The 26,137-nt window shown below is 50.4% G+C and overlaps 1 protein-coding gene across 1 annotated transcript; it reads left to right on the top strand.

Moving 5' to 3' along the window:
- Positions 1-5,772: 5,772 nt before the first annotated feature.
- On the top strand, positions 5,773-20,634 carry Hspb8 (heat shock protein family B (small) member 8). The gene is made up of 3 exons (XM_006970817.4): positions 5,773-6,743; positions 12,930-12,993; positions 19,605-20,634. Exons 1-3 carry the CDS (start codon positions 6,380-6,382, stop codon positions 19,762-19,764), a joined length of 588 nt encoding a protein of 195 aa, XP_006970879.1. The 5' UTR covers positions 5,773-6,379; the 3' UTR covers positions 19,765-20,634.
- Positions 20,635-26,137: the final 5,503 nt, after the last annotated feature.

Raw genomic sequence — 26,137 nt, 5'->3', positions numbered from 1 at the left:
GGGGCATGTGCTTGTAGCCGACACGTGTCTGACCCATCTCAGGCCACTGCCCACTTCCTCAATCTCGATGTGTACTTAATGTCATTTGCTCTTCCTGGAGAAGGTGCCAGGAAATCAGGTCCTGGGGGAAGGAGGAAGAAATGAACTGGCAATCTAAAGGTCAGCTATGGCTTTTAGGCTTGGCTGGGATTGGAGGGCTAGGATTTGGCTGGGCACGGAGAAGGAGCAGATGGCATGGCCTCACTGCACAGATCAAAGAGATCTGTGCTTGACATTCACATAGACTCGGGTTGGGTTGAGAATCCACAAACTGGTGACGATGCTGGCCTCAGTTTCCTCCTCTGTAACACGGAAGTTGCTCGGAAACCTTCCATTCCTTCTACCCATTGTGGATATCTCGGCACACCTCCAAGTGTCATGACTTGTACACACTAATCAGAGCAGGGCAGACCAAACTCAGGGGACACCAGATGCTCGCGCAGGCTCTGCTGTGCCCCTGGCATGGCACCTCCAAGGGCCCTGGATAGGAACAGTGTAACATGAATTGCTAAACGGTCTTATAAGCGAAATAACCATAGCTAGATATTAGGGTAAATTCTGAAAGATCGGGGAAACAGAACCAGCCACAGCCAACCTCACCTCGCCAGTTCCTCAGCTGATCTTGTTTCCTCAGACTGGAAGCCTCTGAGTCCTCATCCGAATGGATCTCAGCTGAACTGTTTAAAAGCAAAAAGCTTAAAAAGGTTCTAGTTCCTGGTCCTCGAACCTTATACACCTTTCTGCTTCCTGCCATCACTTCCTGGGATTAAAGGTGTGAGTCACCATGCCTGGCTGTTTCCAGTGTGGCTTTGAACTCACAGAGATTCAGATGGATCTCTGCCTCTGGAATGCTAGGATTAAAGGTGTGTGCTATCACTGCCTAAACCCATGTTTGATATAGTGGCTGTTCTGTTTTCTGACCCCCGATAAGTTTGTTGGGGTGCACAATGTATCAGCCACAGAACAGGATACCTAAGCATGCAGCTAACGTGAGGTGCAGTGCGCTGTAGACTGTTAGTGTCATCTGTAAAGGGTCTGAGAAAGTGAAGGGACAGAGACAGGGATCCAGGTCTCCCTGGACCTAGAGTCTTAGTGAAGTTGGGAGAACCCAGGAGCCATCCAAGCTTCCCCAAAGAAAGTTCTGAGCCTCTGGGGTTGTGACAGAGCAGAGGGCAACACTCTCACCAGAAACCTGAGCCTTTGAGAGACCCTCCCTCAGCCTGAGGTTAAAGGTTGGGAGGACGGAAGAGGTGGGGCTTAGGTGTCCAGGAAGAGGGAGAGTCCATGTCTTCTTGCAGCACAACAGAAACACACTTAGCAGCTTTCGTTGTCCTGCCCACACCTGTGAGACTCCAAGCACGGTTTCTTCCCCCAGGAGGCCCCAGCTTCTGGAATGCAGGATGAGGTCACCTTCTCCCTTGATCGTCTCTTTTGAAGATTAATTGTGGTATTTCCCGTGTGAAAGTTTTAAGTAGATGGCAGGCAGGTGAGACAATATTTGCTCTGGGTCTAACATCCTAACATACTCTCACACATTCGCATATGCATACATACTCACACACACACATACATACACACACACACTCACACACATATTCACACACACATGTAAACACACACACACACACACACACACACGCACTCATACACACATACTCACATACACATTCTCACACACATATTCACATACGCACACACATAAACACACACACACACAAACACACACACATAATCACACATACACACACACACACACACACACACACACACACACACACACACACACACTGGGTCTCTCCTTCTCTGGAAGAACTTGCCAGGGTTTCCTCCCTCTCCACAGCTTCTTCCCAGACTTGGGGGAGTCGGACCCCTGTTTTCGGCTGCTTGACGATGGCCTGTGGTGTTTACTGATCACTGTCCCCACATGTCATCTCACTTCTCAACAGGTGGCTCAGTCAGCTGGCTTAGTAGCTGCCTCACTTCTCAGTTTCCCCCAGCAGGAAGCTGGCCTGACCCAGGAATGCAGCAAGAGCCCAAAAAAACGATGCCAGATGGTACAGAGGACCACAGGGCAAGGCCTGGGTGATATCATCCTTGTGTGGTTATTATAAGAGCTCTGCATCCCACTGGCTGTGTGACCTGGGGAAGATGGCTTGACCTCTCTGGACTATGAAGATTGTGAGATGATGGATAAAAATGATGGAGCTGGGCGTGGTGACATAGAGCTATAACCCCAGTACTCAGAAGGCTAAGGCAGGAAGATATCACATTGCAGGTCAATCTGAACCACACAGAAAGACTTGGACCCGTTACAGACAAACAAAAACCCTGCTGAACGAGGGCCTGGCATACGGTCAGTGCTGTGTAAACATAAGCCACAAATCTGATTTCAGAGAGTCAAGGCCAAACACCTCGGTTGGAATCCAAGCTCTGTCACTTAAGGAGGCACACCGTTAGACAAGTCTGCGCCTCATTTTCCATCTACAAAATGAAGACGCTAAAAGTCCCTTCCTGTGGCAAACTGCTGAGGACTGGATGAGTGGAAAGGTAAGTTCAAAGTGCCAAGGGCAGAATGTGGCACCTGGCAAGGGCCCCGTGAACGCTAACCATTGCCGTGACTGTCTTCTAACCACAAAGAATAGAGGGGCCGAGGCTGGGATTCCGGTGGTAAAATGCTGGCCTGGCACACACCAAGCCTTGGGTTCCTTTTCCAGACCTCTGTCAATCCCAGCACTTAAAGAGGCTGAGGTAAGAGGGGTCAGGACTTCAAGGTCACCATTTGCTACATGAGGAGTTCAAGGTTTGCCTGGGCTACATGAGATGGGGCGGGGGTGGGGGTGGGGGTGGGGGGAGACAGAGAGGGAGGCACAGGCCACCGTGGAGGCTCAGTCCGCTGCTGCTGTCAAGGTTTCCCCTTCCTGGGTATTCTAGAAGTTTTCAGTGAAGTTGTGCAAAGAGGCCTGGGAGGGAAGAAAGCCTTTTAGAACATGTCCTCCAAACACACCCATAAATCAATGCAGCCCAGCAGCACTGCACGTAAACACACACAACACCCACCCAAATCCACACACACTCAGCCAGAGACAGCCCCGCCCCGCCCCCACCCCATCCCTCCCACTCAGGAGCCCCACCCCAGGCCCCTGCCTGGTCCCAGGCGGGGCCAGATTTCTCCCTGTTCATCATACAGGGTGACTCTCCACATAATTAGCTGCAGGCTCACCCGACCCCTCCCAGCTGCAGTCTGTGCCCAGCCATGACGTCAGCTTAAGGCTTCTGGCACCATGAGCTCATCCCACATGCGAATCAAGGCCGCTCAGTAACAGGGGAACATGTCATGCTGAGACAGGGGGACCCACTCCCCACTGGAGAAAAAGCTGGGGATGGGGGCGGGGGTCTCAGTCCACCCACTCAGTCCAGATCCAAGATTCAAAACAATTAGCTTTCCCACCGGGGCTCCTGCCTTTCCACATCTGTGTGCAAGGGCCGGCTCTGCACCTTCCGGTTTCTCCACAGAAACATCCCCATCTGAAAAATGGGGTGATGATAATAAAGACGGTGTTGTGAACGTTTCCTGCTGGGCCTGCGGTGGCTCACGGCAGTGAAAGACACACAGGAGTCATTCTTTCCTGTATTATTATTTTGGGTAAACTGTCTCATATGAGAACGGCTTCCTATCAAAATGACTTCTTAACCTGTGACTCAGACCCCCCCAACACCCCAACCCCATAAAGAAAGCAGAGCTTGGGAGCCCTAGGCTCACACAGGGCAGATGACACGTCCCAAGCTGCCCACCTGTTGAGGACAGTGCAAAGACTGGAACCCCAAACGCGAGGCACCTGTAGACTAAAAGACGGTTTGTAAATCCATTCTCCCAGCGGTATGGAGGAACAAGGGGTTCTAGAAATGGTTCTCCCTGGATTTGGGGGTTTCAGAGCTAATATCCCATCTGGAGACTAGTACATCTAGGTACTTATTACTATTACTCGGAATAAAACTATAAATCCAGTCTGGGGGTGCTGGTCTGTAGTCCAAGCTGCTCAGGAGACTGAAACATGAAGCTCATAAGTTCAAGACCAGCCTAGGTAGAGTAATAAGATGCTATTTGAAAAAAAAAAGAACAAGGAAATAAAAGGGTTTCTCTACCTGCTTACATACATGCATACAAACATATACAAATACATATACATAGGTGTATGTTATATAATGTACTATATATGTATATATACACATATACATACATACATATATACATATACATATACATACACACACACACACACACACACACACACACACACACACACACACATATATATATCAGATTAGGATCCCCGTATGAGTAGGGCAACATAGTGACCTTTAGAAAGGACACCAACAGAGGATCATATTCGGTAATGGGGAAGGCTGGAATGCAGGAAAAGGACGCACGAGCCATGAAAGAGTCTTTAGAAAGCATTTTCCCCTCTCATTTCAACCCTAGTTTGTCCCATTTTTTTGTGGTCGTTGTTTTGTTCGGTGTGGTCGATACATGGATAAAGATGCAATGGACAATGAGAGCGTAAACCACAAAGCCCGGTTCCACGGCTTGGGCACCGCGGTTCTGTGCAGGGGGGGTGGGGGTAGGGGTGCAGCTGAGTGGTGAGATGCATGCTTTTCCGCCGTGTAGAAGGCTGTGTTCTGCCTCCAGTACCACAACCGATCAATACAATTTTTTTTAAAAAAAGGGATCTGATGGCTTGGGATGGTTTGCTGTACTGCCACACCAGGCCCTCAGCAATGAGTGTGTGGGCGGGGTGGGGGAGGCTTCTCAGGCTAATGTTTGCGGAGCACTTAAGCGCAAATATTATGCAACTGATCAGTTGAAAGTTGAAGTCCTAAAAGCACAGCTCCCTCTGCGAGGCAGTCCGTGACCTCACGCATTCCTGATGACACATGCCCCAAGTAGGCTCCTTTCTTGCCCATTTCACAGGTGGGAAACAGGCAGCTGAGGCATGCCTGGGAGTAGTGTTACCACTGATAAGGACTCTTCCCTTGACCAGACTTCAGCCAGACTCCTCGCAGGGCCGGGCACACATTGGCATTGTCTTCACCCAGTTTTAACAAGAACAAGTCAGTTCAGCCGCAACCCCCATGGTTCCCTATAATAACCATCCCTCCACTCCCATCCCCCATAGGTGGTTTCTCCTCTAACTAGTTTTCAAAGGGGGTCCTGGCCACCCCAGTCTAGCCTTAGAGGAATCTGGTCAGGTCAGTTTATCCAGAATTCCCTCAGACCCCTGGAGTCCCCTTCGTCATTTCCCATCTGTTGACCCCCCACTCTGCCTCCAGGCAGTGTTGGGAGTTGAGCCTAGTTGCTTCTCTTGCTCCAGGACCTTCCTATCTATCCCAACAGACACTCTGCCTGACAATGCCTGTTCTTTTCATAACTTAACAAGTGTCATTGGAAAAGAAAAAAATCATGATATGGTGGTGGTGGTGGTGGTGGTCATTCCCAGAAGTCTGAGGCGCCTTTGGCCATACTGTAAATGGGGATTCCATCTAGTCTTCAATCCAATGGGTCTCCCTTCTTCTGTGGGTCCCCAGGGTGGGAGGCAAGATAGAACATGTTCTGGGCATGGTATTTCCAGAGTGTGACCTGAGCACTCAGCCAGGCAGGCAGAGGGTTATTAATAGTCTGGCTTTAGTGCCCTGCGGGACACTAGTGCCTGGAGTGGACGCTGTTGGAGGCAGAGCGAGGGCGGAGCTGAGTACGGGGTGGAGAGAGCCCTGGAGAAGCTGGCTGGACTCGGACGCCACGGCCCCTCCCAGCTCCCCACCCCCCTCCCGAGGAGCCCAGTTCTTCTCTCAGCGGATTCTCAGGGGCTGGTTCATCACCTTTGAATACTCCTGTGACAGGAGGCGCCTGCAAAACCCGCCCCTCAGCCCCCAGCAGCAAATAAATAGAAGGCTCCCAGCCCAGAAGCCAGGAGAAGTTTCTAGGCGCGCGTCCCCGAGGTTTATTAAACTCTTGGCTGTGCTCAAGACCTCAGCGCGCTTTGGCTGGGAGCCTGGGCAGCCTGGGAGGCCGGTGACTTGCTGCAAAGCCTGGTGAGGTGGGACAGACAGAGGCCCTCTAGGGTTCTGCTGGGCCTGCTCGGTGGGTCACGTTTGTGAGCCAGGACCCCAGCTCCATTCTGGGCAGCGGATGGTTGGGCTTGTGGCTAACGGAAGATCAGCATTTTCTGAAGTGGAGGACTAAACTCTGAAGACCATCTCAAGCCACATCACCTTGCTGTGTGACCTTGGGTAGGTGGCTCCGTCTCTCTGAGCCTCTGTTTCCCCTTTGAGCTCAGCAGACACCATGGCAGACGGGCAACTGCCTTTCCCATGCTCCTACCCAAGCCGCTTGCGCAGAGACCCCTTCCGGGACTCACCGCTCTCTTCCCGCCTGCTGGACGATGGCTTTGGCATGGACCCCTTCCCAGACGACTTGACAGCCCCTTGGCCTGAGTGGGCGATGCCTCGGCTCTCCGCCTGGCCTGGAACCCTAAGGTCCGGCATGGTGCCCCGGGGGCCTACAGCCACAGCCAGGTTTGGAGTGCCTGCTGAGGGCAGGAGCCCCCCACCCTTCCCTGGGGAGCCCTGGAAAGTGTGTGTCAATGTGCACAGCTTCAAGCCAGAAGAGCTGATGGTCAAGACCAAGGATGGATACGTGGAGGTGTCAGGTGAGTGAGGAGCAGACAGGCCAGGGTCTGTCTGTCTTTCTCTGTCTGTCTGTCTGTCTGTCTGTCTCTCTCAGTGTGTGTGTGTGTGTGTGTGTGTGTGTGTGTGTGTGTGTGTGTGTGTGCAGGTTCAGCCCAAACAACTTCAGTAGAAGGGACCTGTGACAGACAACATGGCCCAGGTGACCTCAGGTCTCAGGAATGCAGCCCACAATGTTATCTTTAGGGACAAGTGCTTCTCAGTGGGTGACCGACAGAGTCTGAATATGACCCAGTAGTTGGGGGTCCTCAGGGCACCGTGCCCACCTGAGAACTGGCAGAGACCATACTGGGCAATTTTAATACAAAGAATAGACTGGATGCGTGGAGGATTTCTGAAGACCCAGGAAGAGGGGGTTACTATACCTAACCCCCACACACAAATCCACAACCCCGCGGAGTGGGGCAGGGTGAATGCTGAGTCGCCGTGTTGGCGACAGGCAGGGAAACTGAGGCTGAATAGTAATGAGAACAACAGAGCTGCTGTCCTCAGTGAAGAGCAGTCTGCCCGGCACCGTGTAAACCGGGAGACCAGCATCAGGTAGCGCCGATATGAGGACAGTCTGAGGAGGTGGCTCGTGTCCACCCGTCCCTTTTAGACTGGGGAAATGGAGGCACAGAGAGGTTAGCGTAATTTGATCCAGGCGGCAAAGGGTTCCAACCCAGGCTGTCTTGGGAAGTAGAGATGGAAGGGAATTTTATTTATTTATTTGTTTGTTTTAATTTATTTATTTAAATCAGAAACACACACACACACAAACAAAATAACCCCACCAATAACAACAACAACGAAAACCACTTAAAAATTCACTTTCCTCTGACTCTTCATCCCATGACTCTCTACTCCCATCTTGCAGTGGAGGAGGCCTTGCCCCAGGTCATACAATGAGTCAGCAAAAGGACCAGAGCCGCGCTTAGGCCTGGCCACAGCACCAGGCCCAGGGCTTTCCCTATCCCACTGCACTCTGGGAGAAAGAATACGCCGTGAGGGGGGGGGAAAGACAGAGGAGACAGGAAGCTGGGACTCGGCTTTCTCCTGCCTCCCTCCCAATTAACAGGCCATTAAAAAGAGCTGGTTCCTGGCAGGGGCCTGTCAGCCAGAAAAATCAATAGCATCCCCGCTGCTGCGAGGCCTAGCTGAGCAGGGACAAGTCCCAGCAGGGTTCCAGGGGAGGGTTTTCAAGTCCCTTGGAGAAGAACCGTAAACATCCAAGGCTGTGGCTGTGGGTGTGGTGGGGCCGGCACGCTGAGGCACACGCACGTGCTGACGTGGGTGTGGGCTGTCGGCCTCAGCTGGTGAGCCAACACAAACCCTGCTGCTCCCTAACCAACAGGATGGGCTAGTTACATTTTTAGCTGTCTTGTTCCTTTTCTGGGCATCGAGGTCCCTATGGGTCCTCGGGAAGGGTGGCGGTAGCCTCCAACAGGGCAGTCTTTGTATGGCTGCCACATGGATGGTGCCCGGGATACTAACAGTTAGTTTGTTCTTGTAAACAGCAATACAGTGGTGGCGGTGGTGTGGGCACGTGGGGGAGATTCCAGCAAATAACAAACGATAAATGCTCTTTGAGACCCGGGATCAAATTCGAGCCCAACCGTGAGGTAGCCGAATGGATACCAACTGGGAGCCTCAGTTTCCCCGTCTGTGCAGTGGGAATTTATGACCGTTCCTGTCACACAAGGCTAGTGGGAAGATGTAGTAAATGCAGACAATCTATCCAGAACATCTGTAAAATGGAGTTAATAGCGCATCCTGCGGACTGAGGTCATCATCACCCCACCCTTGATCAGTTTTAATTACGGTTGTTCAAGGCAGAGGCTTCCAGATCGCCCACACCCTGTAGTCTTTTCTTTACCCTCCCTCGACTCCTTAACAGGTGGAGTCTAGCAGCCACAGGCTGAGATCTCAGGCTAGAGATCCGGAGGCTTGGGGTGCATCATGGAGCCTCAAGGTCTCTCTAAAATGGGAACTCTGGAACTAAAACAAAAAGATAAACCTTGTACGTGTGCAGCTAATTGTGGTCCAAGCCATACAGACTCCAAACCCGCCAAGGGTGCAGGCGAAAGCTTTCTTCCCTGAAAAGGGGTTTAAGAACCAAGATCTGCGGCTCCCTGTAAAAGCAACTCCTAAAGGGGATGCCAGGGAACACAATCAGTACTCCAGCTATACCTTGCAATAAAAACCAGTTCTTCCACAAGCAGTTCAGGCTAGACCTTTGCTCAGCGTCCACTTAGGCTGGCTTACTGGTTGGATACTCACACTGTTTTGTTGTTGTTGTTGTTTAGGAGTGTGGGTAGGTTTGTAACACCACCCCTGCCCATTTTACAGATAGTGAAACCGAGGCCTAGGGAGGCTAACTTACCCAGCACAACCAACCACCTGTTTCCTCTCTGGCAGTATTTAACATTTAAGGCCAGGCCTACCTAGAGGTTCATTGGCTGACTCTAGTTCTGACTGTGAACCTGTTTAGACGTCTAAACACCCCCAACCTCTGGGCTCAGCTTCAATGCGGTCTCACAAAGACAGGAGCTAGGTCAGATTTTGCCTCATCATCTTCTTCCGGGTGTCTGGGGAATGGATGGAAGGCTATTCTGAGTTTTGTAGATGATGCCAGATGAGCCAAAATCATGAGTAAGCCTCCTCCTCATTGTAGGGCTTCTCAGAGCCTTCCCTGGTCCATGCAGTTGATGGATCTTATCTGACCATGAAGGAATACCCTGCTCCAGGGAAGCGTTTGGAAAATGTGGGTTCATGATTTCCATCATGCTTCAGCTTCCTGACCTGCAGGCAACAGCCAAGAATGAACCCTTCAAGGGCTACTGGGCCAGGCCTTGGTTAAGGAAAGACTGGAAAGGGGTTGTCTTGGTCCTAGGGCCTCTGCTCTCCCTGGAAACAGCACTTTTCCTTAATGGGTCTGGTCGCACACCCTGCCCCTTACCAGTACTGCCACAGTTCTTTAGGGTACCTGAGAAACATCCCAGCTGCATGAGATCTCTTCTGTCCCAGGATGGCAGAGATCTTTCTGTACAAAGTCATCATTTCTTCCTTCTGTGTACAAAAATAAAAAAAAAACATTTTGATGGTATAAAACATACATCAGAAAGCAAGCTAATGAATGAAGACTTGCTGGTAGAACATCAGATGCCCCATAACCAATGCACATATGCAAATGATATACAAACATCAGAACATTTTAGAGGAGAATAAACTGAGAATGAAAGCGTAGAGCCGTGTCAGGAAATGTCTGAGCAGGGATTGGCATCCGGCTCCCGGGAGTCTGCCGCCCACCCTTTGCTCCATCACTTCCAGGGTGTTTGGCCTCAGGCACATCACTTGATCAGGCGAGCTCAGGGTGGTGTGGCCACAGACTCACCGACCCTCTCTGAATTTCAGTTTCTCTATCCACACAGTGGTGGTAATAAAGTCCCTGCTTAAAGGAGTTGGCATAAGTAAGTCGCTGAGAACAGGGGCCGACACCGAGTCCAGACCACACAGGGGTTCCTTGGCTTACCGTGGGGGGCAAGGGCCTCAGAGACCCCATTGTAAATCCAAAGTACCCCAAGCCGAAAATGCAGTCGGCATGCCTGACCCACCAAGCATTACAGCTGAGCCCCGCCCTCCCCGGAACTGGCCTACCGTTAGGCAAAATTATCCCACAGGACCCTGACTTTATTATAAAGCACTGACTCTCTCCTGTCACGCACTGAGCAGATGCAAAGCAACAGTGAGGTAGACTGAGCATCGGAGTCCATTCAAAGGCTGCATTAGCAATGTCTGTGTGAGCTGGCTGCTGGCGCTTCATCATCTCCCTCCTCCCCTCCAGCAGTGACCAGGCCCTGCAGAAGGAGGAGGACAGGGTGCAGAAGAGCTGAGTCAGAGGCCCTGGCCTGTCCCCAGTGGGAGCAGGCTCCTCCGAGGCCCAGGCCTCGGGGAGGGGACCAGAGAACAGACAGTGCTCCAGTGGCCACAGGCTCATGCTGGCGCTGAGTAGATGATTTGTCACTGAGTTGAACAGAATAACCTCTTGGGCTGACAGCACATTCACAGAATAGAGAGTTCTGGCCTACAGACACTGCAGTCTAAAAATGCATTCCGGTCAGTATACCTCCCCTCCCAGTAGTGGGAGGATACAGAGTATGGTTTTCCTAAGGGCCATGGAGCAATATAGGTCAGGCCTTAGAAGGTCTCACACTTGGCTCAAATCCCACAAGTCGCTGGGTTTGGTGTGAAGAGCAAGTTGCAAGGATTTTTAGTGCAGAGAGGAGGCTTCCATTGTTGTCTGTGCCGAAAAGTAAGAGGCTGGCTAAGCAAGCCATTATGGAGTTCTGCAGAGGGATACGAGGGAGCCATTGAAAATCAGGAGGTCCTGAGTTCCAGTCCTTAGCACCTACATAAAAGCTGGGCACAGCACCCTGAACACTGGGGAGGCAGAGGCAGGAGGATTCCAGGCACTTTCTGGCCAGCCAGCATAAAACGTTTGGTGAGCTCCAGGTTCCAGGAGAGACCCTGTCTCAAAGTCTAGGGTGGAGGTCCCACAAGATGGATCAACAGGCAAAAGGCACCTGCTCCCGAGCCTGACCGTCTACGTTCGATTCCTACAAGCTGGCCTCTGATGTCCATGGCACACGATCCATACCAAGTACACAAAATTAACAAGTTAATTTAAAAGGCAATAAAATCGTAAGGTGGGTAAGCGCTTGAGAAAGACGTTCAGCATCACTCAGTGCTCTCCCCGACTCCCCTCCACACACACACAGCCACACTGTCGAAGAGTATTTGGAGAAAATGGAAAAGTAATCATAATTTCTCAGCCAGATGAGGACAGAATGATCCCTTTGGTACGATGTGTGATGTATGGCTGTATTCTAGAAAATCCATACGTTTTTAAGAAGCATTTTCTATGTCTGGAGATGTAAACACTTTGTTCATGATGGGCTTGGGGGGGGGTTGGGGGGAGGATGGGTGATTGTGTTTTTTTGTAAATTTATTTCCTACGCTTCCTAACATACATATGCATTATCTTGTAATCAGAAAAGGTTATTAAATGAATGATTAATGGTACAAAGTATTACTAATGCAATCACCTGTAAATGATGAGTTTAAGACAATTTGGACCTCCACAAGATGCTGTAGTCCCCCTGGGTATTTATAGTCTCTATTTGGAAGCTCTATTCCTCAGGAAGGCCTCCTGAGTGTGAATGGGGGCCTGGGCTCTGGAATGTGACCTCAAAAAGGAGTGGAGTGTGCAAAGGGCAGGTGCTGACAGGTGGCCCAGCCAAGCACTAATCCTGTTTATTTAAAGAGAAATTTAAGACACCTGCTTTAAAAAAAAAAAAAAAAAAGATGAAGAATGGGGATCGTTGAGAGGATCACACTTTGCCATATGAATTGCAGGATAAAAGCCAGTTCGGTCTGAAGCCTTCTTGTAATTTCATCTTCCTCTCCATAATTGGAAGAAGGAGCCCCAGAGAGGCGTGGCTGGTAGAATTCCCCTCTCAGGTTCTGTGGCTCTTCTCTAAGAAGAGGTCCCTTAGGAGGGGTTGGGTGTGTCCAGCAGATGGAAGCATTATTTCCGGGCTGGAGAGGTGGTGCAGGAAGCTCGCCCGCACATCCGAGGGCAGAGGAGCAGGAGGCCACAGCCTCTGGCATTGACTCCGTGAGTGCCAGGGCAGCCACGCGCCTTCTGGGTGACCTTGAACCCACTCTGGAACCTTAGTTGACACTGTAGCAACAGCAGGAGAAAGAAGCTGATCCGAACAGCCAGGAAAGGGTGCTGGGTGGCCAGGAAGCCTCAGATGTGGCTTTGTGTCTTCTTTCTACCTCACAGATAGATCTGTGATGCCAGCTCCTGGGACCCGCTGGACAGCCAGGGGGTAGGAGTTACGCGGGAGGCTGGAAGCTAGGGAACAGGTGCCCCAGTTGTCAACGAAACATCATCAATGTCCTCTTCCCTGCCCATTGTATTAGCTCATGTTCCACCAGCTTGGGAGGTGGGCTTGAGTCTGTGGGCCAAACAGAGCCCGGACTCCACACCACTCCTAAGCTACCAAAGAAGGCAAGAGCAGAGCAGGATTTGAATTCAAGCCCAAATTCCAACTGATGCCCAAAGGGTACAAATTCTAACACACGATGATGCTCCTGTCTTCCAGGCAAACATGAAGAGAAGCAGCAGGAAGGTGGTATTGTCTCCAAGAACTTCACCAAGAAAATCCAGTAAGTACCCTTGCAGGGGGCACCTCAGGCAGGCACTGAGGGTGGAACTCAACCCTGGGATTCCGATTTCTTGGGAGAGGCACCCAGGCAAGGAATTGAACGCTCAGAGCTCGAGGGGAAAGGTTGTTATAATAAACCTGTAATAGGGGCCGCTCTCATGCATGTGGAGTGCATGCAAATGTGTATGTTGGTTGTGGAGTGCATGGACTCTGTGCTCACATAGAGACTAGAGGTAGATGTCCAATGTCCTGCTCTATCACTCTCCACCTTTCCCCTTGTGACAGGGTTTCTCACTGAACTTAGATCTGAGCTATTAACCAGAAAGCCCACACCAATCCTCCTGCCTCTCTCTCCCATAGCTCTGGGGTCACAAGCGTACATTGCCACGCCTAGTTTTAGCATGGGTGCTGGGAATTTGAACTCAGATCTTCATGCGCACAGCGAGCAGTCTTGCACACTGAGCCATCTCCACGGCCCCTCCAATAAGGTGTCTTCCTCTACAGCTGAGATAATTCCTGTGTGCCTCAAAATATTGGTTCAAACTGTTGTCTGGTTTCCTGGGATCCCTCTCACCCACCACGGAGGTTTGGAGGCTTGAGACACCACCCTAGAGAAAGGACAAGTTTGACTTAAGGGAGGGATTCTTGTTAGCTGTGGTCTTATGAGAGCAGTAAGCAGGCAGCCAAGCTGAACCGATGAAGCATGGCCACATCGCCTCACCGGCAGTCCCTGAAGGCTCAGTGGAGGATGCTGGTTGCATTAGAGGATCAGGTGCCTGTCATGCACTGTCTCTCCAATCAGCATCACTCACTGGGTGAATTTCTGGTCCTGAGGTCGTTCACAGCCATCGATGTCTTGACCTCTGCCATGAAGGTAGACAACAGGAAGAAGATGCATTGCAAACCCTCCGTGTGTTGTGGAGGAAGTAAATCTCCAATAGATGAAAGGGCCAGGCTAAGGTCTGCAGTAAGGATTTAGCACTGCCCCAAACAGGTCTCTGACCCTGTATCTTCCTCTGCTAAAGAGATACTGCTCGAATATCTTCACAGGCAATGGCACTTGTCCTTAGGGGGCCCGGTCCAGGCAGTCTGTTGCTATGATGCTCATGATCCTGTCTGAGCTCCACACGAGCCCTGGCAAACACATTCTGTGGCAGAGAGACTGCACCAGCTGAATCCTGAGGTTTCATTTTCAGCATTGGGAGTCTACATCCCAGTCTCTGAATGCGTGTGCCCTTTCCTGACCCCATCCCCAGCACCCCCACGGTTCTCGGAAGCCCTTGGAAACTTCCTGATAAGGCAAATACCAACCAGTTTCTTTTTACATTCGCTGGCTTGCCAGAATCTGTGACCTTCACCTCTCTCCCCAGCCCAGCCTCTAGATCAAACAGAACTGAGAGAAGGAAGGGAGCGAGGGAGGGCACTGATGTCTCTCCTTCCAGAGGCTCACACCCTGGCTCGGGACAGAATCACAAATAGGGAGGAGCTGAGAAGAAGCTCCTGCAGGGAGCATGGTGAATCAATCATCTTTCAAAACATCCAGGAGGTGGGGAGTGCCCCCCCCCCCCCGTAAGGGCTTTGGCTCTGTAAGCATGAGGACCCGAGTGAGTTTGAATCTCCAGCACCCACGTACAAAGCTGGCCAGGATCCTACGTGCCTGTAACCCTGGCATTGTGGGGCAGAGGAGGGCAGATCCTGACTTGTCACTGGCCTGCCTGCCTAGCTGAAATGGTCAGCTTCCTGTGAGAGACCCTGAGTCAAGGGACGAGGCAGAGAGTGAGACGCCCAGTGTCCTGCCCTGGCCTCCACATGCCAAGTGCACACTCCCCACACACTCACATTAGCATATTCACACACACACACACACACACACACACACACACACACACACACACACACACACTGTCCAAAGCTGGGCATGGTAGCTCACACTTATTATAATCCTGGAACTCTGAAGGCTGAGACAGAAATCTTATAACAAGTTAAAGGCCACCCAGGCTGCATCGTGAGACCCCCGTCTCAAACAAAACAAAACATGCCAGTTTCCCATGGATTCCCCCACCTCTGAGGCCACTCAAAACATGCCAGTTTCCCATGGATTCCCCCACCTCTGAGGCCACTCAGGAAGCAGCTCTGGGAATTCGATGACAAGATAGAAAAGCCTGAAGTTGCTGAAGATAGTGTAGCTACTCAGCTGCTGAAGGGCGAGTTGTTGACACATTGACTGGGTGTGTTCGTTAGCTTTTTCGTTAGTAGCAAATGCCTGAGAAAAACGGGAGGTGGAGGGGATTTGTATCAGGCTCACTGTTCCAGGCCATCGTGGTGCAGAGGGTGGTGGGGAGGGTGGTGGGGAGGGTGGTGGGTGTGGGGAAGGAGAGCAGCTCACAGCACAGCAGTGAGAAACAAGAGAGAAAACACCTGCATTCTGGGCAGTCTGCCTTTCCGATCCTTAATCTGCCTCCCCGCCCCCCACCCCCTGTCTATGGCATGGTTCCGCCTACATCAGGGTCTTCCCCCACTTAATCCACTCTGCAGCCTCCCTCTCTGAGGTCCAAACAAGTTGATAATCAAGACTGAGCCTCACTCTGTATCCCCGGGACCACCCAAACCTCCTTCCATTCCAAACACTGAGGGTCCCCCAAGGTCTTCCTCCATCAGCACAGCGTGCATCCACCCATTGTGAATGGTCAAGGTCCAGCTGTACCACTTACTTGTTGAGTATTTTGACTCCCCCGCCCTGGTATAGAGACTCCCCCAAATTAAGATAAAATTAAGGTCTCACTTAGAGCGATTTGGGTAGCTGCTCTGAGGTTGCATTCCCTCCCACACAGGGCTGTGGTAGAGAGTTGGGAGGATTAAGATGAAGCGTTGGGTGGTGCGGATTAATATGAGGAAGGCTCCCCAAGGTTAGAGTCACACAAGAGTGGCTCTGGCCGATGGAAATATCAAGGACTCAGGCTGGAGACTGGGGTAACCCTTGGGCCAGCGTCAGGGAACCTGGTTGCCTTTCCCAGGAAAAGCCCCGGTCTTCAGAGGACAGAAAAATGTCTTTAGCCAAGCCTGGGGTCCTTGGAGGATTCCACCTCTGCAGAGCGCTACAGCAAACACCTTGGGCTTGGAAGTACATCCCAGCAGTCTGTTTGGGTTGGGCGAGAGAGAGAGAGAGAGAGAGAGAGAGAGAGAGAGAGAGAGAGAGAGAGAGAGAGAGAGAGAGAGGTTGTAGGTGCTTCACAGGTTAGAAGCAGGCCCTTTTCTGCCCCCAGCTTGGAAGAGAAAACAGGAAACAGGATGCAGGAAGTCAGCACAGAGGATGCTCAGCAGAGACTCCTAGCTCTCCCTGTCTCACATCTTTCCAGGTGTCTGGTCAGCCCTTTGTTGACATCTGTGATATGCCAGTGTCCGTATTATGAGGTCTACAGGCTTAACCCTACTTAGCCATTCAAGCAATCCCATTAAGATGATTAAATTCTCCTTGTCCATGAAGAAACTGAAGTTCAGAGCGGTGGGCGAGAGGATTGAAGTTCTGGGAAAGAATAGACCTGGATTATCAGAAAGCCTTTAAGAAGAAAGGAGAAATCTGACCACATCGGGAGCTGGGGAACATAAGGCTCATGACGTAGTCAAGACACAGGAAGAATCACGCTGCAGGGTGTCGCTTTGTGTGGACTCTAAAATAACCAAGCTCTTTAAGGGAGAGAGTAGGATGTGGCTGTCGGGGTTGGAGATGAAAAGGATCAGGAAGTTGGGGGCTGGGGAGCTAGCTCAGTCTCTATAGTGCTTGCCACAGAGAAGGACCTGTGCCCTAGCCCACCGGAGTAATCCCAGTGTGGTGGCCTGAGCTTGTAATTCCAGGGTTGGGGAGGCAGAGACAAGAGGAACTCTGGGATTGCCAGCCAGACAGCTTAGCCTATCAGGAAGTCCCAAATCCCCGTAATAGATCTGGTCTCAAATACTAACAATAATAATTCATAATAACAAATAATCATCACTGTAATAATAACAATGATAAACAAGCTGGGTAACTCCTCAGGAACAATACCCACGGTTGATGCCTGATCTGCACATGCTTGTGCACACATATGTGAGCATACCCACATGAACACACACACACACACACACACACACACACACACACACAATTTGATAAGCCGTTAAAATTGTCTCTAAAAGGAAAGAGGTACCGTGGCATTTGAACACAGGTCTCTCCACCTTTAGAGCCCCTGGCCTTCCTGCTGGGTTAAGAGAGCTCAGGTTACAGCATTCACACACAGCCCTCACTGCTCCTCAGCTTCACAAACTTCCATTTCTACCCCATCACCAGTTTCAGGCTTTTTCTCCCTCTAACATCAGCCCACTTTTAATAAAGTTAAATTATCACCCCTAACGTGATCCCTAAGGAAGGCACCTACAAGGGAAATTAACCCCAAGAGGCTAAGCCTGGGTCCTCTAACTAGATAAGGTCACTTGCCCTGGGGCCCAAAGTTTAAGCCAGCTCTTAATGGGAAAGGAAAAGCAGTTAGTGCCCGGCCCTAAAGGCATGGCGGTATTTAACACTCAGCCTCAGCGGGGGACTGTCATTCAGATGCAAATGAGGGCCCAAGGGATCTCTGTAACCTTTTCCCACCGCCTTGGGAATTCAGTACTCTGCTGAGAGACCCCAAACAAGTCTACTCCCACCTGTAGGCCTCAGTTTCTCCATATACAAGGTCATCCTTCTGGGCCAGCAGGAAGGTCTTTGGGCTCTGATGTCTGTGCACCTTATCTTTAAATATCTACACCTGTCAGGAGGCCAATATGCAGGGCCGGTGACTACAAGGATCCTCACACCATGACCTGACTGCCAGATACTATTCCGACATGCTTTTTCCTCCAAGGAAATAGGATCTGAGAAGTCAGATCATCAGCTCACACTCTGACAGTTGAGAAGCTCGGGATTTGAACACAGGTCTTCTTGCCTGCTAGGCCCACACTATGGCTGTACCAGGTGCTCACTGGCTAGCACGCAGCAAATGGTTAAACAGAATTGGCCCATCCCTAGCCGTGGGCGGGGCAGTGGGAGGGGGGGCCCACAGCGAGGCTTTGTCTTCTTCCCAAAGCTTGGCTTGGCGACCCTCCAAACTCTTAAGCAGCGTCTTTGTTGGTCTGCATAGTTCCGCTTTGGCATGGTGGCTTTGGGTGGATGTGGCTCCTGGGTCTTTGAACTTCTGATGATGGGAAATGACTCCCGGGGGCCCCCCATGGTGAGTCCTGATCACTTTCAGGGGTGGGCAGCCCACTCCCTGCGTGTACAATAGGCAGAGCTGGTCTGGCCTGTGGGTAAGGCCTCTGGTGACGGAAGCTCCTGGCTTCTCTGCCCTTCCTTCACATGGTTGGTGCTGGGGAGGCAGGAGAACACACGGTGTGGAGCCCAAGATATCAGTTCTGAGTCCGTCTGCTGGTGGGAACTGGACAGCCTTGGGCAAATCAGCTCACTTCTCTGAGTCTCGGTATCCTTGTTTGTGAATGGGGACAGTAGGAGAACCTTCTTGGCAGGATTCTTAGCAACTGAATGTGAACAGGCAAGTCAGACATAACACCTGAAATGTTGAAGTGCTCAGCAGGTTGTGGGTTTTGTTTTGTTTTTTTATTCTGACTACTAAAGGCATCCCAGTGAGACCATTAACACGCCATCACAGTTTGGTTTCAAGCCTGTTGAAGAAATCATATACCGGGTAGCTTCATTCACTCCAAATAACAAAGAAAAAAAAAGTATTTTAATCCTTAAAGCCGGGCATGGTGGCACATGCCTCCAGTCAACAGTTCTTAGGAGATCCAGGAGTTCAAGGCCATAGGGCTAGTCTGGGCTATGTGAGCCCCTGTCCCCTTTCACCTTCCAAATCCTTGTGAGAAACGGAATCAGATTTGAGAACAGAAGCCCCACCTTTGACACTTTGAGTCATGGAGCCTGTCTGACTCCGCTCCGAGTCTCATGACTTCTGAGACAGAAGCTTGCACTCCTGTTATTCACTGCACTAGAATCTTCTAAAAGATGACGACATGGAGCTTGAGTTCAGAGCCGGACACCCTTATAAAAGCCAGGTGTGTAGCCGGGCGGTGGTGGCGCACGCCTTTAATCCCAGCACTCGGGAGGCAGAGCCAGGCGGATCTCTGTGAGTTCGAGGCCAGCCTGGGCTACCAAGTGAGCTCCAGGAAAGGCGCAAAGCTACGCAGAGAAACCCTGTCTCGAAAAACCAAAAAAAAAAAAAAGCCAGGTGTGATAGCACACATCTGTAACCGGAGGTGGAAAGATGGGGGCACGTGGATCCCCAACACTCATAAGGCTAGTTAGCCTCAGCAGCTGGAGGAACTCCAGGTTCAGTGAGAGACCCTGCCTCAAACAATAAGATGGTAAGCAATGGAGGAAGCAGCCTGATACCCAGCTCTGGCCTCCACACGCATATGCACGTGCCCGCCAATGCACACATCAGTGCAAACATGTACATGTACCAAACACACCCATATACGCACACTCCTGTGCAAAAAAGAATATTTTCTTTCCAGTGAATACAGTTTCGTTGTTTCAGCTCTGTGAAAAACAACCAACGGGTAAGATCTTGTGTTTCGCTCTCCTAGGCTTCCTGCAGAAGTGGATCCGGTGACCGTCTTTGCCTCACTTTCCCCAGAGGGCCTGCTCATCATCGAAGCTCCTCAAGTCCCTCCTTACTCGCCCTTTGGAGAGAGCAGCTTCAACCACGAGCTTCCCCAAGACAACCCGGAAGTCACCTGTTCCTAAGACCTCAGCCTTGGTCCTTCTTCGTTCCTGTCCCCAGCCCCAGGGAATCTCTGGTTTGAGGGTACATACACTACTTTAGCAGAACTCCGATTTAAAGCAACTCAGATGTTGGGGGGATGGGAGGGAGAAGAGAATGACCACAGAGTCCCTGGATGACGTAGTTAATAGATTTCTCCACAGGGTGACACAATGGGCGAGCCTTGCTTGGTTGTGTTAGGTCACGGTGTAGGGGAGGATTTTCCTTCATCTTGGTCCAGCTGAAGACACCGCGCAGTCTATAATTGTAAAACTAGTGAATAGGGACTGGACATTTCACGTCACATCTTTACCTTGCAGCTAACACAAGGGTTGCTTTTTCTCTGGGGACCTTCCCATCACCCAGATTCCTGCTCTGGGCTCTCCTAATGTGTGGCTTGGTTGATGGGGCCCTCTGGCTCCCCCTCAGTGTGTTTCTAAACTCTTTGTTTAGGAGAAGTTATAGGCAGGTCTTATATCCCCGTGTGGGATTATTCAGCCACACAAAACAGTGCCTTTTGCCCCTCACCCAGATACATACCGCATGACCCCATGGCTCTCAAATGATCACCGCCGAGGACTCTGGGAACCTCTCAGTTGATTCTCTGGCTAAGGTTCCCCTTTATTGTGTCCCCTGTGTCCAAGTCAGATTTTTACAGAGAGCTGTCTCCAAGCAGCTCTATCAGGAACCAAGCAAAGGCCAGACAGCCTGGCACACAGGCTAGTGGTATCGTGTATGTGGGGGGAATGTGTGTGTCTTTGTTGTGTGAATTGTGCTGTTGTTTAGGGAGAAAAAAATAACAGTAAATAATAATAATAACGATGATGCCAATAAAGGAGCTGATGTTCTTAGCATATTGTGTTTCATTTCATGAGAAACTAACCGCGCTGTGACGGTGATAAACATCATCAAGAGTGTTAGGGCTTTAGGTAATGACTCCTGAGTGAGTAGTGGGGTGGACAGATGGACAGAACGCTTTCAGCCAACTCCAGAAGTTTAGACGAGCTTGCCTAGCTGTTTCCTCAGCCCTGGTTCCCATATTTTTTCTCTGCCCATTGTGATGGCTCTATGTAGTTATAGTCTGTCCTCATGTCCAATAAGGCTGCAGCTATTACATTTATCTCATCCTCCCATGACAACGTAGGGGAGGAGAAGGCTGGGGTGAGAGGTTTCCTTGTGTGGCCTCTCATTTTCCGGAAGCCCAGTGAATGTCTCCTGTGGTGTCATCTGTCTGTCCAGAGACCAGTTCCTGGCTCGAGAGGATGGGATGATGTCATAGTTACTTTTCATGGTTGCTGTGATAAATTATTCTGACAAAAGCAACTTAAGGAAGAAAAGATTTGCTTTGGCTCTTATCTCCCGCATTACAGATGGGGAAACTGAGGCCCCGAAAGATGAAATGCACCACCCAAAACACACACCTGGTAAGCAATAGCCCCAGGCAGCCTGGGACCTTCACACTCAGCCATTGCATTCTCCATTTGCCCGGCAAAGCAAAATCTAAGTTGTGGCAAGTGAGTCCGTCCCAGTTGCTAGGAAAGGGGAGGTGGCATTGCAAGCCGGGGCTTTGTGTGACTGACCAGAGGAGAGTCAGTCACGTCAGGGTTGGTGATCAGGCACAATTCTAAGACTTGAACAAACAAGGAGTGGTGTGAGGTGCCTGAAGCAGAAGAAAACACGTGAGCGAGGAGAAAGGCACACTGTTCCTGCTCTGGAAGTCCATTGTTTACAGGACCAACTCCAGCGTTCTTCACAAGACTGCCCTATCTATCTATCTATCTATCTATCTATCTATCTATCTATCTATCTATCTATCTATCTATCTATCTATCTATCTATCTATCATCTATCCATCCATCCATCCATCCATCCATCCATCCATCCATCCATCCATCCATGCCCCCTCTGTCTCTCACACACACACACCTTTCTCCCCCATAACCTGATTCCCCATTCTCCTGCCCCATCCACCAACCAGCTTCTCTCCATTCTCCAGAACAGACTGTCCCCTTTAAGCCACCAGGACTTTGATCACAGACAGCTCTGTCTCCTCCAGAGAGGACTCTTCCACCCTGTTCTCCAGTTAATTCTTTAGGATCTCAGCCGAGCCTCTCACATGTTGGCCAGAGCCTCTGTCCCTTACCCCTATCCTAACACAATACAGCCTATTATATCAGGCTGGGTGCTCACAAGGCAAAACAAATAATAGTGAACGTCAACCAAACCCCAGATGATACTAGCTGACCCGCTTTCAAGGAAGAGTAGGAAATATTCACAATTAGAGGGAAATTCCTACTTTTGGGATATTTTTTTCAGCAAATTATTTTAGGCATCTAATGTGCACAAAACACATTATTAAGTATTAATAATACTCATTAATTAATAATAATTATTATTAGTTAAGTGTTTCAATTGGCTATGGTTTCTTCTTTAAGGGGAGGGGAAGAGAATAACAAGGGCTTTATTTCTAGGTCCACCAGTTCAGTTCTGATCTTACCTACTAACTGACACCAAGTGGGTAGAATGGAAAGTTGATCCCCATGAGGTCAAGTGCATGGAGGGCCGCAATGACCTCCCAGAGGACTGGAGGGAGCGCCATAGTAGAGATGCTGAGCAGTTGGGCTTCACTGTGAGGTGGCCAGTGGGGCATGCTAGGCACAGGGCACACCTGCAAACTGAAAACGTGGTGCCCGATGTTGCATTTAAAATTCTTCGCACTGTGATATAAAACTTCCATGTCCGTCCCGCCTGTAGGGACGTCTTATGCATGCATGGGTGCTTCACATGCATAAGCTTGGGGGCAGGGGTGGGTAGGGTTCAAGGACAACACAGAGCAAGGAAAACAGAATTCCTTTCAGGAAGGGACTTGGAGTGAGAAGGGGCCACGAGAAAGGACTTGCTGAGAGAGAAGAGCATCCCACGGAGGGCACTGCACAGAAAGTCACTCTTATCCAAATGTTTCAGGAGTTTGGAGTCCCCAGATTCCCGAACTGCCAACCCACAAAGCAGACTGAGTCTCATGATGGACAGATGGACAGACCCATGTCTTGGTGCTTCCCCCACCAAATCTAACCCTTGCCACACTGCCTGAAGTGTAGAAGTGGCCACACACGTGCTAAACACACAGACAGACCAACAGACTGACCAAACAAAATCTGAACTCCATTCTACTGCCTCCAACGTCCTGTGTGCTCTGCACCTTGTCACCATCTGCCTCCTTTCTCACACCCCTTGCTGTTACCTCCTGTCTCCCCTCAGACACGCTGTGCTCATGCTCACCCCAGGACCTTGGCACTTGCCATTTGTTTGGCTGTGAACACTCTACCCACAGCTCTTGGCCTCACTGCCCCTTCCTTGTGCTCTGCCCAGATCTCCCCTGGCATCGAGTTGGGAATCTGTACTTCTGCTTGCCCAAGTCCTGCGGGCCTCACAACAGGCCTGTGTGGCCCGTCGATACATGACTTCCTTCAAAGCACTTTCCACAATCGTGCTTCGTGGGTGGCCAACATCCATGGGCATTAAGCGATCAGCTCCCCCGGCAGGTCCTTCATAGCTATAAAATAAAATTCAGCCCCAAACAGTATGTTTTGTTGTCTTTTGCGTCACCTAAAATGTTCAATAGAATGTTCTGTACGTCAGAGGCAACAAATACTTACTGGAGAGATGGCAGAATGGATAGATGGATGGAGAGAGGGAAGGATGGATGGATGGAGAGAGGGAAGGGTGGACAAGAGGATGGGTATATAGAGAGATGGATGGATGGATAGATGGATGGATGGATGGATGGATGGATAGATGGATGGATGTATGGATGAGGGGGGAGGATTGATGTGTGGTAAAAGGACAGATAGATGGAGAAATGGATGGATGGGAAAGGAATGGAGGGATGAAGGAAGAATGGATGAAAGGGTAGATGGATGGAGGGAGAAATGGATGAAGGGATGGGAGGAGGGAGAGATGGAAGCGGGGAGAGATGCAGGGAGGGAGGCAGAAAGAAGGAACGGGACGAGAGGGATCATCGTTGCAAACTAAGCAAAGGTCACAATCTCAAGCTTCAGGAATGGCTCCATTTCACTCGAGAGCCACAAGGACACAAGCCGTAGTGTGAAACCGGGGGAGTTGAGCTCGGTGACGGGGGAGGGTGGCCCCTGACTAGACTAGTTACTTTTCTTGACGCTGTCGCAAAACTCACAGAAGTGAAAATGAATCTCGAGGCAGGAAGAGTTTATTTTGGCTCACGGTTTGAGGAGGGTACATCTCATCGTGGCAGGGGAGGGAGGCAGGACGCGAGCATGGGGTAGCGGGGTCACACACAGTCCACGCACGGTCAGATAGCGGGCAGCAATGAATTCTTACGCTTGGCTTGGTTTCTTCCTCTTATTCTATATGGGGCTCTAGGCCATGGGATGGAGCCACTCACTTTTAGGGTGGGTCTTCCCTCCGTCCATCTAGTTAGAGATCCCTTACAGCTGTGCTCAGAGGTTTGCCTGCTAGGTGATTCCAGACCCTGTCAAGTTGACCATCAGTAGGAGTCATCACACTGACCCTTCACTTGGATGATGTCAACAAGGGAGGCCTGGAGCCCATTCCTTTCCTCTCCCCTATCCCAGCTCCCGAGTCTGAACTACAGAGCACCTCCACCCTCCCAGCTGCCTTCTTAGCCAGCCAGTTGCTGATGGTGATATATGGAGATGGCTTGATTTGACCTTGAAAGGAAGAAACAAATTAATGTGTCTCAAAATAAATTCCCAGAATCAGCGGCTGGCTTCTCCTCCACCTCCCTCCCTCTGGTGTCTTGTGAGCTATGCATCATAATTTGAAAATCAATACTGTCTCCTAAATGAGCCAACACCTGGAGCTGCCTGGAGGTCCCCTCCCTCCCAGTGTCCTAGGCCTAAGAGTTGTCAGGAGCTGTGAGAACTTCAAGGCCTGGTGTCAGCTTTGTTCTCTGGCTGCTGAGGGTTGAACAGGCCCCTCGTCTACAGGAAGGCCGACCCACCCACTCTCCACCCCCACCTCAATTCAACAGCTTCCCCAAGTGCAAGGTGTGGTTACCTGATGGCCTCAGCAGGAAAAGGGAAGGGTGGCCAAGTGGGCAGCTCCTCCAAAGGTTGGGTAAACTGAGTCTCTTCATCAGTTAACATATATGCACTAAGCTCTGGTGCTCAGTGCTAAATTCAATTGGGTCACCTGGATACAAAGATAATGCATGTCCCTGTGGTGGTATTGTGTTCCCCAAAATATTGTGCACCCTAATAAACTTATCTTGGGTCAGAGAACAGAACAGCCACTGGATATAGAGGTCAGAAAGTAGTGGCACACACACCTTTAATCCTAGCATTCCAGAGGCAGAGATCCACCTGGATCTCAGTGTGTTCAAGGCCACAGCTGGAAACAGCCAGGCATGGTGACACACGCCTTTAATCCCAGGAAGTGATGTCAGAAAGCAGAAAGGTATATAAAGCATGGAAACCAGGAACCAGGGCAGGTTAAGCTTTTAGGCAGCAGTTCATCTGAGATTCATTGTGGATGAGGACTCAGAGGCTTCCAGTGTGAGGAAACAAGACCAGCTGAGGTATTGGCAAGGTGAGGTAGCTGTGGCTTGTTCTGCTTCTCTGATCTTCCAGCATTCACCCCAATACCTGGCTCCAGGTTTGTTTTTATTTATAAGACCTTTAAGATTCATGCTACATGTCCCAATACTTCAATATTTGGCATTTCAGTCCTTCTCTGTCCCTGGGCTCAGTTCACTGCCTGGCCCTCTAAGGTTTCTGTTTGAGTTAAGCATGTCTTTCTATTCCAATGGTTTTCAGTTTGAAGCCTGGCTAACCCTTGAGAGGGTCTATCCAGGGCTACCAATGGTGAATGGGCCTTTTCTGTGCACACTGGACAGTCCAGAGCTCAGTCCCTGTGGCCTCCTCTTAAATGTTCTGACGTGCTGGGTTCATTATCTACCAGAGTGAGGTACCAGACACCCAGGGATCATCCTTGCACACCTACCAACATTGCTGTGCTGGTCAATCCTGAGTCTATTCCTTTTCTTGCCTGTTCTTTCCTGTGAAAGTCACACTTAATATTTTTGCTCCCCTGGTTTTCCCTGTCTTCTGATCAACTCTTGTGCCATCTTGTCTGGTCCTTGTTGCATGCAGTATATCCCCCTTCACGGAATCTGTGAGTATAGCAAACTATTTTTCCAATACCAATTGTCCCAATGCCTGCTTAATAAATCTACAAATGTGAACAGCTTCCATTCCCCAATCCAAATCCTCATCAGAACCAGCATATGAAAGGAACATACATGCCTCCTAGGCAGGAAGGCTTTGGAGTAATGGACATTCTGAATGGTTGGTCCTGATC

Source organism: Peromyscus maniculatus, chromosome 23 (assembly GCF_049852395.1).
Source record: "Peromyscus maniculatus bairdii isolate BWxNUB_F1_BW_parent chromosome 23, HU_Pman_BW_mat_3.1, whole genome shotgun sequence".
Lineage (NCBI taxonomy): Eukaryota > Metazoa > Chordata > Mammalia > Rodentia > Cricetidae > Peromyscus > Peromyscus maniculatus.
This window is presented reverse-complemented; position numbering and strand designations above follow the sequence as displayed.

Excerpts from the sequence above, each read along its gene's own strand:
- Hspb8 (XM_006970817.4), top strand. The coding sequence starts at position 6,380 with ATGGCAGACGGGCAACTGCCTTTCCCATGCTCCTACCCAAGCCGCTTG. Across the intron at positions 6,744-12,929 it reads TGGATACGTGGAGGTGTCAG|GCAAACATGAAGAGAAGCAG; the intron begins GTGAGTGAGGAG and ends CCTGTCTTCCAG. Across the intron at positions 12,994-19,604 it reads AACTTCACCAAGAAAATCCA|GCTTCCTGCAGAAGTGGATC; the intron begins GTAAGTACCCTT and ends TCGCTCTCCTAG.